The following is a 16,912-nucleotide window of genomic DNA, read 5'->3' as shown; positions in this document are numbered from 1 at the left end:
CATGTTATAGATAAAATATATGTGAAATTAAATAACTTACTTATGGAATCAGCTGTGATAATATTGACATATATTTATAGACATCAGATTTCTATAGATAACATTATTTGTTTTAATTATTTTCTGCTTAATTTTTATAATTCTTGTGAAAAATGTGTAAATTCCTCAATGGTTACCATGTTTGTCTACATGGAAATTGAAATATCCTCAAAATATATGTGAGACTAAATGCTCTTTTGTACCTTTTGGTTATATGTTGCAACTGAAGTAATGACTTAACATTTGAATGATAAAAAAAAGTTAACTTAGTTTAGGATTATAGAATGAGTTTTTGAAACTGGGCTCTGTTGCTATAGATTCTTAAATTGTTATCACTCGATATTCTTTGAACATACAGTCATGATTTTGAATGTATACTGCTGTACTTTGGTAGCAACTTTAGGGTGCTGACTAGACTTTTTGTATTTCAAGCATTCTCTGAAAAGGTTTTTGTTTCTATACTTTACAATATGTTATTTACATGATTGGCATTCTTAGCATATAGCATGTTTTTATAGTTTGCTGTTCTGTGGAAATACTATTCTGTCCCATAAAGTCAAGAATGCATTACTGATGTTTTTGCCATGTGGCAAACAAATTTTTTATAGAGTTACTCAATACAGTTTTATTGGTAAACAAATATTTAATGGCAAGAACAAGTATATTTTTGTCATAGCATAAACATTTCATTATGTATTATTGTAAGCAGTGTACTTCAGGATAGATAATTTGGTGTTATAAAGTAAAAGTATATGTATTATAAAATGATTTAAATTGACAGAGGTATTTGTCATTATATGGGTATCCTTCACTTTGTTAAACAGATAAGTTTCTAAGAAGACACAGTGTAGATCAGAATTTCTTTAAAAATAATTACTTTGTAAGTGAACTGAGGAAGAGATCACTATATTCAGGAACCTGTGTTGGTTTTTTTTCTTTTCTTTTCTTTTCTTTTTTTTGAGGAGTGAAGATAGTGAGACAGACTCCTGCATGTGCCCTGACCAGGATCCACCCGGTGCCCCCCCCCCGTCTGGGGCTGATGCTTGAATCAACCAAGCTATTCTTAGCATCTGAGGCTGACAAGTTCAGACCAACCGAGTTATGCTTAGCGCCTAGGGCCGGCACTCTAACAAGTTGAGCCCCTGGCTGAGGGAGGTGAAGAAAGGGAGGAGGGGGAGAGAGGGGGGGAGAAAAATAGATGGTCGCTTCTCCTGTGTGCTGACTGGAGGAATTGAACCCAGGGCATCCATATGCTAGATGGATGCTTTAGCCACTGAGGCAACTGACCAGGGACCGGGAGCCTTTGTCAGTCTTGGGTTCAGAATTCTAAGTGAAGGGGAAATGTGGCTGAGAGTTATAAGTGGGGGTAAAATTTGTTTGATATATTCTACTGCTTTCTCCAAAATAGATATGGTCTCATTATCTGTGGTAAAAAATAAGTTACCCTTTTCTTTGATCCACAGATCACACTAGTACATGTAGGAACTGCATAGTCCACCTATATTTTTTTCTTAGTACCTCAGAATAGTGTATAACCTTATGCAGGCTATTGGGGAAATGGCAGTGCTTTTGTTGAAACACCAATGAAGGATATTACAAATTTTGTTTCTGGCATAGGTTAATAAATCTAGCTTTTGTCATATATTCAGCATTGGGACTACCAGTCCTTTGAAGGTTACTACTGAGTTCATATATTCATTTGACTGGTTTAGATATTATAGAGTAAAACATTTTACAATAATTAAAACATGCCTGGCCGGTTGGCTCAGTTGTAGAGGTTGGCCCATCATGTGGATGTCCTAGGTTTGATTCCTGGTCAGGGCACACAGGACCATCTGCTTCTCCACCCCTCCCCTTCTTTTCTCTATATATCTCTCTTCCCCTCCTGCAGCCATGCAGCCATGGTTCTTTTGGAACAAGTTGGCCCCTGGCACTGAGGATGGCTCCATGGCCTTGCCTCAGGTGCTAAAATAGCTTGGTTGCTGAGCAACAGAGGAACAGACCCACATGGGCAGAGCATCACTCCGTAGGGGGCTTGCCAGGTGGATCCTGGTCTGGGCGCATGCAGGAATCTGTCTCTCTGCCTCCCTACTACTCACTTAATGAAAAATAAAATAAAATAATTAAAACAATAAGACATTATAAACATGAACTCTTTATTGCCTGTCAAGAGCTGAATAATGTATTTTATATTTTGTTTTGCATGAAGTAGGGACTACCTAAACTTCCTAAGCATGTTGTACTTTCTTAGATATGGCTATACATTTCATTAGGGTACATGCTGTACCTTAATCTGAGATCTCAGGAAGCACTTTAAGAGACATAAATATGTCTACTTACATTTTTTGCTAGATTTGTTAACTTTGGGAAGGCTCATATGAAATGATTTTGATTTTAAAAGCTTTTATTCCCTCTAACTTTACCTTCCTTTTACTAAAGAACAATTTTATTTTATTAAAAAACAACTAATATCAGACCATTAATCACAGTAAATTTTCATTTAGAAGCCTGAAGAATGATGCTTTTATTATTCAGAAATTTGAAGGATATGAATTAAATATAGTGCCATTCATCCAAACAGCAAATTGAGCTTTTGATTCTTAATCACTTGCAAATTGATGGTTTTACTCTTTAAGAGTTTATTTATATTCTAGAGTAGCTTTATTCTTTTCATCTTTGTTGTTGCAGTTGAATTTTTTTTTTAACCTTTGGAAGTCTTGGTATAATCCTTTCTTTAAAGATATTTATTTTTTTATAATTGTCTTTTGAGAAAATACAAGTTCTGCTTTCCCCTCCAAGGTATAGTGCCTCTCATAATCTTTTAACATGCCTGTTAACAGATACGGAAACCAGTGAGGTCCAAACATTGTGGTGTATGCAACCGTTGTATAGCGAAATTTGATCATCATTGCCCATGGGTGGGTAACTGTGTAGGTAAGTTTTATTAGTAATTTCTAAACATATTGTTTATTTAAGTTATTCTAGGTAATTAATAAAGTACAATATTAAAGTAGATAGTTGAAAGTTTATTCCTGGACCTTACTACACTCCCCCACCCCCCTAATTATCTTCTGGTTGACAAAATAACAACTCTTGAGAGGGGGGAGGGACTATAAAATTAGTATCTAGAAAAGATTGATTTCATTTCTCTATCAATTTCTTTTGGTGCCTACTCTCCTTTTTTGTTTCATTGGATAATAGTGAAATTGAAAAGGAGGCAGGTAGTATTTTTTTTAAACTAGAGAAAGTAAGGCAATAAAATGTTTGAAAGGGTAATATGTACAGAGTCAGAGAAGAATGACAGATGAGAACTCTCCATACTTTGGTGTTCAATAATAGTATAGTCTGAGGAGATGAACTGAGCGATCTGAGAGATGGCCCTGGAGATTTATGAGGTGACAGCAGGGAAACATTACAAAGATTGTGTAACTCTTGGAGAAAAGCCTTTGAAAAGTTGGATTATAAAGTTTATAAAAATAAAGCTAAAATCAGGATATTTTAAATATCACAAAACAAACAGTAGCAGTAAACTCAGAATTGTGACTTATTTGAATCATTGGGACTCTTGCCTTCAGAATGAATATTTTTGCAGCCATCACATCATTATGTATAATTATAAGTATTCTTATATTAAAACTTTAATTAAAACATTAATTTTCTTGAAGAACATTACTAAAATTAATTTGTTTGATATTTTCTAAGTTGTATCATACTTTTCATGACAGTCCCTCCCTCTTCCCAACTCTTCCCACCCTAGGTGTGTTTCCAGTTGTTTTTTCTTAACTGAAAAAAATTTCTTCTGTGTTGTTCTATAGGTGCAGGCAACCATAGATATTTTATGGGCTACCTGTTTTTTTTACTTTTTATGATCTGCTGGATGATTTATGGTTGTATTTCTTGTGAGTACAATTAGTTTTTTCTCTTCTTGAAACACAAATGTTTGCTTACAATATTAACAAAAAAATATGATGACAAATGTCAACTAAAAATTATGTTTTGGGGCCCCTCACTGCAATGAAGCATAAAGAAAAAAACAAATAATAAAATTATAAAACATGTTCAACCTATAGTATAAGCAATAGAATTATCACTGACTACCTTTTAATACGTGTATCTCCTGAAAAAATGTGTTGGCTCAATAGGCTTTGAAAAGTTTCTGGGTTAAATACATCATTTTTTTGCATCACTTGCTTGCTTTATTCTAGTGGTAAAGGTATTATGATTGTACTAGTTGCTCTTTTTTTTACCAAATAATTGGAAAAAGATAGTTAAAGTTAAGTTTGCAGAGAACTTGAGATCCAAGATGATGGCAGAATAAGTGGAAGCTACACTCATCTCCTCCCAGGACCAAAGTGGAATTATAACTAAATTATAGAGCAGTCAGCCTGAATAACCAAGTAAAGACTAGCTGACGAGAAGTCTTATAACCAAGGATTTATGGAAGAAGCCACATCAAAACTGGTAGGAAGTATGGAGACGTGTAAAAGGCTGGCCCCACTCTGAAGGGTGGCAGCTGAGATTTGGGAGGGACATCTCAGCTGCAAAGGTTCCTCTGGGAAGAGGTACCCACATAACATCTGCCTATGAAAATCAGCAGAGATTCTGTGCTCCTGGAAGAGACGGATGTCTGCTAGAAACACAGGTGCCTTCTTAAAGGGCCAGTGCACAAAATTTCATTCATACTCACTCACCCTGAGCTCCAGGGAGAGAGGGCAGAGTGGACTGGAGCCATGTGAGGGAGGCTGGGGTTTGTGGCTTAGTGGCAGGAGCCATTTTCCCTCGTTTCCTGTGAACCTGATTCATATCTCGTGCTTGCAGGAGATCTGCTAACCCCACTCTCTGTCCTCCCAGTGGTCCCACCTTCTCAACTCCTGGTGGCTCTATCCTACTAAAGTCTGGACAGAATCCTGAACAGGCTGAGTGGTGGGACTTTGGAACAGGAGCCACACCCCCCAACTTCCCCCAAGCCTGACCAGCACCTCCCCCTCTGCTGTCTCCTGGTGGTCCTGCTCTGTTAAGATCAAGCTCCTGGCAGTACCTGGGACAGACTGAGTTGTGGGGCTGTAGGACGGGGAATTTTTCCCTTGCACATCCTTCACCTGGCCAAATCTTGGTCTTTTTGGGCCTGATAAATTCTGCTGGCCTCACCCTGATGACTTCCTGAGACCCCGCCCACAACAAAGATATGTAAGCACCCAGCAGGTGACATCTAGACTTAGCATACCCTGGGGCATATGCTTAGTGGCCTCAGACCCACCACTGACACCAGGTTTGAATTTGTATGAATCTGGTGAAGACCTCTTGCCCCTACCTGGTGACTCACTGAGAACCTATTGCATGCAACTCGAGTACCGGCAGAGGCTCTTTTAGTGTCTGAACCTAAAAGGCAGCTAGCAGGCAGAGGTAAGTGGAGGTGGATCTTGAGGTGCCTTGGGTGTTTTGTTGACCTACCTCCAGATTTGATGCTAGCAGAGACCTGCTTTAAGACACAGCTTGATCCTTCTCATTATACACCCAGGCCCAGCAGATGCAGCCACAAACTGGATCACTTTGTAGCTCCAAACAGGTATCCTTAGGACCAGTCACAGGCAGCACCTTACATTGGCTTGCACCAGAGTCCATCCAAACAACACACTTAGTGGACATTACCTTAAGCCAACATCAGAGCAGGATCCAATTAGTTTGACAAGTATATCCAAAGAGAGGTCTTGGCAGACACCAAAATCTTCCAAGGTTAATTTCACTCTGTGGTCAGCACCTACACAATAGCTCATACACTGTGGTCAAGGTTGATCCCCAACGTTAGGCAGCCTGAGGGTCAATACTATGCGCCCATGGACCAATAGAAGTCAAACCTCAATTACAACAGGAGGGTCCACATAACCCACACAAAGGATATTCATGGAGAACCCCTCACAGTGATCCTGGGGTCTAACAGGGTACCTGTTGGATACCTGTTACATAAGACCGTCCTAACAAAACAGAGTTATAGCATAACTACCTAATACATAGAAACAAACACAAAGTGGCAGCCAAAATGAGTTGACAAAGAAACATGCCCCAAATGAAAGAACAGGAGAAATCTCCAGGAAAGAACTAAATGAAGTTGAGGCAAGCAATTTCCCAGACATAGAGTTCAAAGAACTTAGGGGAAGAATGGATGAAATCAGTGAGAACTTAAACAAAGATATAGTAAATATAAAAAAGGCATAAAAACCATTAAAAAAAATAAAACAAAACCAGAAATGAAGAATAAAGTATCCAAAGTGAAAAATACACTAGAAGGAATAAACAGTAGGTTGGAACATCTGTATCATAGTGGTACCAGAAGGAGAAAAGAGAATAAGGAATTGAAACCCTATTTAAAGAAACAATGACAGAAAATTTTCCTAACTTGTTAAAGGAAAAAGTCCAGGAAGTTCAGAGAGTCCCAAACAAGATGAACCAAAAGAGGCTCACAGCAAGACACATCATAATTAAAATGTCAAAAGTAGAAGACAAAGAGAAAATCTTAAAAGTAGCAAAGGAAAGACAGTTACCTATAAAGGAGCTCCCATAAGAATGTCAGCTGAGTTCTCAACAGAAACACAGAAACATTCCAGGCCAGAAGGGATTGGCATGAAATATTCAAAGTGATGAGAAGCAAGGACCTACAACTAAGACTTGGGCGGATAGCTCAATTGGTTAGACCAGGGGTTGTCAACCTTTTTATACCTACTGCCCACTTTTGTATCTCAGTAGTAAAATTTTCTAACCACCCACCCGTTCCACAGTAATGGTGATTTACAAAGTAGGGAAGTAACTTTATAAAATTTATAAAGCAGAGTTACAGCAAGTTAAAGCATATAATAATAATTACTTACCAAGTACTTAATGTCAGATTTTCGCTGTTTGGCAGAATAAATCTTTATAAAACAACTTACTATAGTTAAATCTATCTTTTTATTTATACTTTGGTTGCTCCGCTACCACCCACCATGATAGCTGGAACGCCTACTAGTGGGCAGTAGGGACCAGGTTGACTACCACTGGGTTAGAGCATCATCCTGCAGTGCAGAGGTTATGGGTTCAATCCCCAGTCAGGGCACATACAGAAACAGATGTTTCTATCTCTCTCCTGCTCTCTCCCTTTCTCTCTATAAAAGTCAATAAAATAAACATTTTTTTTTTTAGGATTTCAAACTCACTATTTGTTTACTTAATTTAATATAGTAATGCTTCTCTGTTTTTTTATTGATTTTAATTTATTATGTTTACATAGATTCTAGTATTGCCCCAAATGCAGCCCCCCGCCCCCTCAACATCTCCAAAAAATTCAAGGAAAAATAAAGAGCTTTTCAGACAAGAAAAAGCTAAAAGAGTTTGTTACCACCAAAGCAGTAATACAAGAAATGTAAAAAGGTCCTTTTAGAAGAAGTTGGGGAGTGGTATAGAAACAGAAACATAATTAAAAGAAGTGGCAAATACATACCTACCAATAATCACTTTAAATATAAATGGCTTAAATGTGCTAATCAGAAGACAAGGTAGCTGAATTGATAAGAAGATTGATGTATATTCTGTCTGCAAAAGACCCAACTCAAACCAAAAAAATACACACACTAAAAGTAAAGGGATGAAAAGAGATATTTCATTCAAATGGAAATTTTTTAAAAAGCTGGAGTAGCAATACTTATATCTGATAAAATAGACTTTAAAACAAAGATTGTCCTAAGAGACAAAGAAGGTAACTACATAATGATAAAGGGAGCAGTCCAGCAAGGGGATATAACCCTTGTAAACATTTATGCCCCCAACATAGGAGAACCTAAATATGTAAAACAAATCTTGATGGACATAAAAGGAGAGATTCACAGTAATACAGTCATAGAAGAGGATTTAACACCGCATTGACATTAGTAGTAGATCTTCCAGACAGAAAACCAACAAGGAAACAGTAGCTCTAAATGACACAGTAGATCAGATGGATTTCATTGATATTTTCAGAGCATTTCACACCCAAACAGCAGAATATTCATTTTTTTTCAAGTGTACATGGAACATTTTCTAGGATAGACTACGTTAGAACACAAAACAAGTCTCAGTCAACTTAATAAGATTGAAGTCATCAAGCATCTTCTTGAATCATAATGGTGTAAAACTAGAAACCAATAACAGGAAAAAACCTGAAAAAAACATAAAGATATGGAGGCTAAAGAACATGTTACTAAACAATGAATGGGTCAACAATCAGATCAAGAAAGAAATCAAGATACCTTGAAACAATTGGAAGAACACAGCAACCAAAAATCTATGGGACAGTGAAAGCAGTCTTAAGAGGGAAATTCATAGCATTATAGGTCTGCCTTAAGAAACAAGAATAATTTGAAATAAACAATATAACAACATTTAAAGGAACTAGAAAGAGAACAACCAACAAAGCCCAAAGTGAGTAGAAGAAAGGAAATAATAAAGATCAGAACAGAAATAAATGTAATAGTTTCTAAAAATATATATATATAAAAGATCAATGAAACCAATGGCTGGTTCACCCACTTTAAAAAATAAGTTTTGGAAGGATTAGTTCTTAGTCCTTCCACTCCCACAGATATTAAGAATGATATAATATCTGTTATTTTCCTAATAGAAAAGGAGGCTATGTCCTCAAATATATGTATATAGTAGCCATGAAATAAAAACTGTGTATTGTTATAGTACAGTATTTTTTTAATGTTGGCTGCTGCTCTTTCCATTGCTGATTTGATGGGGTTTTTTTACTAATGTATAATGGGATTATTTAAGAGTATAAAAAATGTGCATTGAAAGTTATTAACAAAAGCTAGACTCGTGGATCATATCTTTTGTTTTTTAAGTGATGCCTACCACAAATGTCTACACAAGGTGCTTCAATGATTATTGAGTAAATGTGAGTATTTCATTTCTGATTTTAGACTGGGGAGTCCACTGTGAGACCACTTACACCAAGGATGGGTTTTGGACATACATTACTCAAATTGCCACATGTTCACCTTGGATGTTCTGGATGTTTCTGAACAGTGTTTTTCATTTCATGTGGGTGGCTGTATTACTTATGTGTCAGATGTACCAGGTATGTGCAGGTGCATTATTTGTTCTTTAGTGTACTAACTGAAAACAAATGTTTACTCCTTGTTTAAACGATAATAATGTATTCTTTTTCTACCCACTTTTATACATATTTCAAGGAACAAAATTTTAATTTACTTTTCCTTTCTACTTTTCTTTCCTTCCTTCTCTCCTGCCTGTTTTTATTTATTTATTTTTTTTCTTATGAACTTTTGACTTTGAATACGACTCTTGACAGAACTTTTTATGTTAGGTTTTCCTGATTCAAATACATCCAATTGTATATAATTGTGAGCTTAGAATGATGATGCCATTAATTTTGTATTTGTTTTAATAGTAATGTTTTATTACCCACAAACACCAATATTTATTTGTCTTGTATTAAATTAAGGATTTTTTAAAAACTCACTTTTAAAGGGCTGGTGGAGAGGTGGTCTGTGTACATAAGTGTTCATCTCTCCTCATGCACTATACCAGATAACCTGTTTTTTAAATATTTTTCCCATTTGACTCATGGAGTCAAAATGATATTATAGAAAGTAGCTTGATAATATCTTGATGGAAATCCTAAAACAGACTTCATCATTTTTCTCTCCATCTTGATTTTCTTGAGAATTAACTTATTTACAGTAATTATTCATAGAATTAATGGTTTGCTTTTCCTTATCTCCTAGATATCATGTTTAGGTATTACTACAAATGAAAGAATGAATGCCAGAAGATACAAGCACTTTAAAGTCACAACAACATCTATTGAAAGCCCATTCAAGTACGTACATATTTAGAAATTTATTATTTTCCGTTGGCATATAAATTTCCTTAACCAAATCAAGCAGTTATCCTAGGGGATACATTAAAGAGAAATGTTTTCTTTAGGTATGGCAATAAGATATTAAACAGAAAATACTTCTTTTTCTTAGCAGTATACAAAAGAGCTTATAAATCCTACTGAATTCTAGATTTCAGGCAGATGTAACATTGGTTAGTTTACCATAACTTTAGAATTTATCACATTAACTATAAATTTGTAATATTCTTCTTCTTAATTGTACAATTCAATTTTTTTTTTTTGTATTTTTCTGAAGCTAGAAACGGGGAGAGATAGTCAGACAGACTCCCGCATGCACCCGACCCAGATCCACCTGGTACACCCACCAGGGGCGACGCTCTGCCCCTCCGGGGCGTCGCTCTGTTGCAACCAGAGCCACACTAGCGCCTGGGGCAGAGGCCAAGGAGCCATCCCCAGTGCCCGGGCCATCTTTGCTCCAATGGAGCCTGGGCTGCGGGAGGGGAAGAGAGAGACAGAGAGGAAGGAGAGGGGGAGGGGTGGAGAAGCAGATGGGCGCTTCTCCTGTGTGCCCTGGCTGGGAATCGAACCCGGGATCTCCACACGCCAGGCCGACGCTCTACCACTGAGCCAACCAGCCAGGGCACAATTCAAATTTTATTGCCTATTAACATTAGTATTTGATCTTTCAACTGCCTATCAATTTATAAATTTTTATTCAAAAAATAATATATCCAGAGAAGTAAAATAAGATTTTTAAAAATACGGCAATTGGGCCTGACCAGGTGGTGGCACAGTGGATAGAGCGTCGGACTGGGATGCAGAGGACCCAGGTTTGAGACCCTGAGTTTGCTAGTTTGAGCGCAGGTTCATCTGATTTGAGCTAAGCTCACCAGCTTGGACCCAAGGTCGCTGGCTCGAGCAAGGGGTTATTGGGTCTGCTGAAGGTCCATGGTCATGGCACATATGAGAAAGCAATCAATGAACAACTAAGGTGTCTCAACGAAAAACTGATGATTGATGCTTCTCATCTCTCTCCATTCCTGTCTGTCCTTATCTATCCCTCTCTCTGACTCTGTCTCTTAAATAAATAAATAAATAAATAAATAAATAAATAAAAATACGGCAATTGAAATTCATATTTAGGGAAATTTCCCATATTCTAGGGCAGTTACTACTTTTCTATACATGTTAATTTATTTATTCTCTGAATGACACAAATTCCCACATGCTTAATTATAAATTATGTATATAAATAGATGTAAATATCGATAATTGAGGTATAATTGGCATATTAGTTTCAGATGTACAACATAATGATTTGATATTTGTATACATTGCAAAATGATCACCACATGCGTCTAGTGAACATCTGTCACCATACGTAGTTAAATTTTTTTTCTTGTGATGAGAGCTTACCTCAGCAGCTTTCAAATATGCAATACAATATTAACTATCATTATTATGTTGTACATTATATACCCAGAACTTCTTTATAATAACTTATTTCAGTTATTTTGTAACTGGAAGTTTGTACCTTTTGATCCTCTACCCATTTTCCCACTCTCTCACCCCTTGCTTCTGGCCACTGCTCTCTGTATGAACTTGGATCTTGTTTGTTTATTTCTTTGTTTCTTTTCTTTTTTTTTTTTTTTGTATTTTTCTGAAGCTGGAAACGGGGAGAGACAGTCAGACAGACTCCCGCATGTGCCCGACCGGGATCCACCCAGCATGCCCACCAGGGGCGATGCTCTGCCCCTCCGGGGGGTCGCTCTGCCGCAACCAGAGCCACTCTAGCACCTGGGGCTGAGGCCAAGGAGCCATCCCCAGCACCCGGGCCATCTTTGCTCCAATGGAGCCTTGGCTGTGGGAGGGGAAGAGAGAGACAGAGAGGAAGGAGGGGGTGGGGGTGGATAATCAAATGGGCGCTTCTCCTATGTGCCCTGGCCGGGAATCGAACCCGGGTCCCCTGCACGCCAGGCCGACGCTCTACTGCTGTATTTCTTTGTTTCTTTGTCTAGATTCCACATATAAGTGATAGCATATGGTATTTGCTTTTCTCTGTATGTACTACATTTTCTTTATTCATCCATCCATCGATGGATACCTAAGTTGTTTTCATATCTTGGCTCTTGTAAATAACACTACAGTGAACATAGGGGTGCATGTATTCTTTCTTCATTAGTGTTTTGGGTTTCTTCAGATCAGAAGTGGAATCTGGAACATAAGGCAGTTCTATTTTTAATTTTTTGAGGTAACTTTATACGGCTTCTCACAGTGGCTATCCCAGGCTGCATTCCCACCAGCATTGATCAGGGTTCCTTTTCTGCACATCATCACCAGAACTTGCTGTTTCTAGTATTTTTTGAGTAATAGTCATTCTAAAAAGTATGAGTTATATCTTACTGTGGTTTTAATTTGCATTTTTCTGATGATTAGTGATGTTGAACATCTTTTTATGTCATACCTTTTGGCCATTTGTACTATATGTCATCTTTGGGAAAAAAGTCTATTCAGATTTTCCGTTCATTTTTAATCAGATTTTTTTTTGCTATTGAGTTATAAGATTTTTTAATATATTTTGAGTGGTAATCCCTTATCAGATATATATGATTTGCAAATATTTTCCCCCATTCAGTAGATTGTCTTTTTGTTTGTTGTCTCCTTTGCTGTGCAAAAGTGTTTCAGTTGGATATAGTCCCACTTGCTTATTTTTGCTTTTGCTGCTTTTGCTTTTGGTATCAGATTCAAAAAATTATCACTAAGACTGATGTCAAGGAGGTTACTGCCTGTATTTGTTTCTAGGAGTCTTAACGGTTTTAGGTCTTCCATGAGCATCTTTAATTCATTTTAGGTTAATTTTGTATGTGGTGTAAGATGGTCCAGTTTCATTCTTTTGCATGTGGCTGTCCAGTTTTCCAGCCTCATTTATTGAAGAGACTGTCCTTTATACATACATTCTTAAAATTTGAATTCAATTTGATACCAAGAAACAGTAGTTTCTTAATTATATGAAATATGTATATTTAAAACTTAAGCTACTTATCTTTTTTACTTAAGCTACTTTCCTACCACCTTAAAGCTTCTGCAGTGCTAATTATTGCGTGGTTCTGGAAGTAAAGCAAGCCTTTTAATTAAAAGCAAAACTGGGTAGTTTTGAGAATTCTCCCACAGACACTATAGTTATATAAGATGTGAAATGGACTACTTTTCCAAAGATGTTCTTGTTCTCAAATTTCCTGAACTTATCTTGGACTTTTCTTCTTTAAATTGTTATCTTGCCTGACCAGGCGGTGGCCCAGTGGATAGAGCATCGGACTGGGACGTGGAGGACCCAGGTTCAAAACGCCAAGGTTACTGGCTTGAGCATGGCTCATCCGGCTTGAGCGCGGGGTCGCTGGCTTGAGTATGGGATCATAGACATAAAACCATGATCACTCACTTGACCCCAAAGGTCGCTGGCTTGAGCCCAAGGTCGCTGGCTTGAGCAAGGGGTCACTCGCTCTGCTGTAGCCCCACATATGAGAAAGCAAGGCACATATGAGAAAGCAATCAATGAACAACTAAGGTGCCGCAACGAAGAATCGATGGTTCTCATCTCTCTCCCTTTCTGTCTGTCTGTCCCTATCTGTCCTGCTCTGTCTCCCTCTCTCTGTCTCTGTCATAAAAATAAATAAATATACTGACACAAGAATGAAATACAAATTTGAATACTTTAAAATGTAATTGTGTAACCCATTCAATTAGCAAAAGAGATAAGAAAAACCAGGTTTGGCCAAGCTGTGAGGAAAAATGAATGTACATGTTTGTTTATGGAGTTATAAACATGTTCTTGCAAGTAACCTGAGTTTTTAAGATTAGGGGAAAAAAATTTACCACCAAATGATATTAAACTCACGTATATTAAATTATTGTACTAATTACACTTTTTCTTTTTCTTTTTTGGGTTTTTCTTAAGCCATGGATGTATAAGGAATATTATAGACTTCTTTGAATTTCGATGCTGTGGCCTCTTTCGTCCTGTTATTGTGGACTGGACCAGACAGTATACAATAGAATATGACCAAATATCAGGATCTGGGTACCAGCTCGTGTAGCAACATCTTTATCGTATAAAGCATATTGCTAAGTGGTGCCTGAAAATGTGTCTGTCCGTGTCTCTCTCACACTCGAATCCACATCCTTTGAACAAGAGCATGCTATATGTAGGGCTAACAGTGAATTTTACAGTCTTTTTTTCAACACTTTTATTAACAAAAGTAAACATGGACAGAACACACTGCCACTTCTGGGAAGAGTAAAGATCTGAAAAAGAATTTTACTGGTTCTTAATGTGGGAATTTACAACATAATCAACTTTTTGGTTTTGTTCTCATAACATTTTTCACAAAAAGAGTTAACTTATTCTGTTGACAGATACTAATCAGAAATGTTTGAGTCTTGCTAAAACTAAATTTATGGTATATGGCTAAATTTTATGGTACAATCTAATAATATTGGATTTAATTCCACGAGAGTTGATTTAAATTGAGTCAGAATAATATGTACATTTTAGAATGTACATGTAAATGCTGTGGTGAAAATCATGTGGTTGATTAGGGATCCTCTGTGATGTATCTTCAAAGGCACAAGAAAATAATGTTCACCAAGACAAATGTGCTTAAATATTTTATTGCTGTCAGCTGTTGCAATGCTGATATATTTCTGGTTCAGTGAAATAATTTGTAGTAACCTTGCTCTGAGGTTTTATGGTCTGATAATAAAACACTTGCATGAGTATAGTAAGTCATGCTATTTTGTTCAAGCTTAAAAGCCCTACTAAGTGCATGATACACCTCATAGAATGTATACGAGCATACACTATCCAGTAAAGTATAAATTAGAATTTAATTTGATGTGCAAACAGTCTCATTTTTAAGAGTTAAGGTATTTTCAAGAAAAAGCAGAACAAATAAGTTAATGCAAGATTCTCAGTAGTAGAGATAAATGAATAAACTTTTTAAATTCTGAGCTGCAAAATAAATTATAAACAAAATGATGGAGTTTAGCTCAAGATGGAGCATGATCTCTGTACATAGCACATATGATAAAAGAAAAGCTAATGGTATATTCTGGTTTTAAAAATATGAGCTATCAGAAAGAATCCCCAAGTTTATTTTAATTTTCTCAATATTGAATGTTTTGAAATTTGTTAATTTTTGTCTGAAACAGTTTAAAAAAGATTTTATTGTTAAATGTGATGCACTGATTAATTTTTGTTGCAGCATTTTCATACTCATGGTGAACTCTTAGTCACTGCTTCCATAAATATTGTTTACAGAGTGAGACTTGGTTCAGTCCTCATTAAGTGCTGTAGCAAACTGTGGTTCGAGCAACCTGTGGGTAACCTGTGAGAGGGAATGGGCTGGGAGGGTGGGAAAAGGGTGTTCAGACTGGTGACAGGTCCTGGGCCAGTGTAAAGATTGTGTATCTGTATATAAATAATTTATCAAATAGTTTTTCTGTGTGTTTGTATGTGTTAGTGTGTTTCAAGCTGCTCATTTTATTTTATCCAACCAAAAGAAAAGGGAGATAACTAATGAGCTTCTAGTGATGTTCAATATTGCTGTTAATAGGCATTCTACCCTGCAAGTTCACTGCATGTCTGATGCTTGGTAAAATTAGTATTCCCTGTAAAATGCAGATTACAGGTCTGAAAGCAATCTAGTGGTATACCCGCCCCTGCCTTAGGAAGAGGAGCAGTGAAATGTATATAGTTGATGTTCAGTATTTCCAAGTACCCTTTTTATATACTAGTTTCTTTGACCATAAGTCATATATCAAGATTACCCTTAGTATATGTGTTTTAATATTAGAAAATTGGCATATGTACTTTATTTTTGAAAAGGGAAGATATGGGGTGGCAATAGCATTGTGCCATTTTGTCAGGGTGTAAAAAACTGGTTAATTCTACAAATGTCTCCACTAGTTTTGACTACTAAGTGGAGCAAATTTTAGATAATTTTTAAATTTACAATTATTTATAAAAGCCTAGAATTTGTTTTAATTTTTTGTATTTTGAGCCACTTCACATGAAGACTCAGTTGCAATTTTTACTGAATACATTTTTATTAACAGTCAAATGCTATGGTGGTTTTCTAATTTGGATAAGAATATTGTTACCATGTTCTTTCTTTGTGGTACAATATTCTTTTCAGTGCAGAAGAGATAGATGTCTTTCAGTTGAATAGAGAAAAAACCTCTAGCTGTATAATTACATGGAAAATATTAGCAATGTTAATGCTTTAGTACTAACCATCTCCTAGTACCCATGAAATCTGTAACTCAAATGGTCAGATAGTCAGGAGCCAACTATGCACAGTGTATCTTCTGTTTAATTATTTTGTAGGTCTTGTGTGTGGTACCAACTTAACTCAGTTCTAAAGTTGTATATGAAGGTGACCCTTTGGGAAATAGTTTGTATTAGCTTAATTGGATATATTTAGCAAATAGGAACCTATTTCTCAATTCTGAACGTGCGTATCTCCTTTGAAGTTTTTTCTTCATATTTTTGTTTTTCCCAGGAATTTGTTTGAAATATTAATAGGCATAAAACAGCATCATTATACTTAAGCTAAGGATATTTTTATTTTATATTTTCTTTATTTATAACTGTGCCAAGTATTATTTTGCTACTTACCGTGTTACTCTGTGGAAGAAAAACCTGTAAAGTGTTTAATAAATTAGCTCTCCTTACATTAAATTAAATCAGTCAGAATTTTGTAAAATATTAATCAGAATAAATATTGACTCTTAAGTGTGTGCTTGCTTGTTATTTTACTTGATTTACTTCAAGAAATTGATGAAACACTGGTTGTAGTACCTGTGATATGAAAAGATTATATAATTATATCTGAGTCAACTAGGACTCAAGTTGCAAGACTGTAGAAATTGGCAAAAGTAAAAGGGGGTGGGTGGTATTCTAAAAAAAGCTCCACAATTTTTTGTGTATTTGTGTAATAT

At 36.3% G+C, this 16,912-nt stretch overlaps 1 protein-coding gene across 1 annotated transcript in view; it reads left to right on the top strand.

Moving 5' to 3' along the window:
- The window catches only part of ZDHHC17 (zinc finger DHHC-type palmitoyltransferase 17), a 102,596-nt gene extending 85,890 nt beyond the window's left edge, over window positions 1-16,706 (top strand). The window contains exons 13-17 of the mRNA XM_066257633.1: window positions 2,880-2,973; window positions 3,855-3,938; window positions 8,970-9,127; window positions 9,798-9,892; window positions 13,869-16,706. Coding sequence (XP_066113730.1) covers window positions 2,880-2,973; window positions 3,855-3,938; window positions 8,970-9,127; window positions 9,798-9,892; window positions 13,869-14,007 — 570 coding nt within the window. The 3' untranslated portion in view covers window positions 14,008-16,706. The remainder of the gene's footprint in view (window positions 1-2,879; window positions 2,974-3,854; window positions 3,939-8,969; window positions 9,128-9,797; window positions 9,893-13,868) is intronic.
- The last annotated feature ends 206 nt before the right edge of the window (window positions 16,707-16,912 follow it).

This window comes from Saccopteryx bilineata, chromosome 2 (assembly GCF_036850765.1).
Source record: "Saccopteryx bilineata isolate mSacBil1 chromosome 2, mSacBil1_pri_phased_curated, whole genome shotgun sequence".
Classification (NCBI taxonomy): domain Eukaryota; kingdom Metazoa; phylum Chordata; class Mammalia; order Chiroptera; family Emballonuridae; genus Saccopteryx; species Saccopteryx bilineata.
This window is presented reverse-complemented; position numbering and strand designations above follow the sequence as displayed.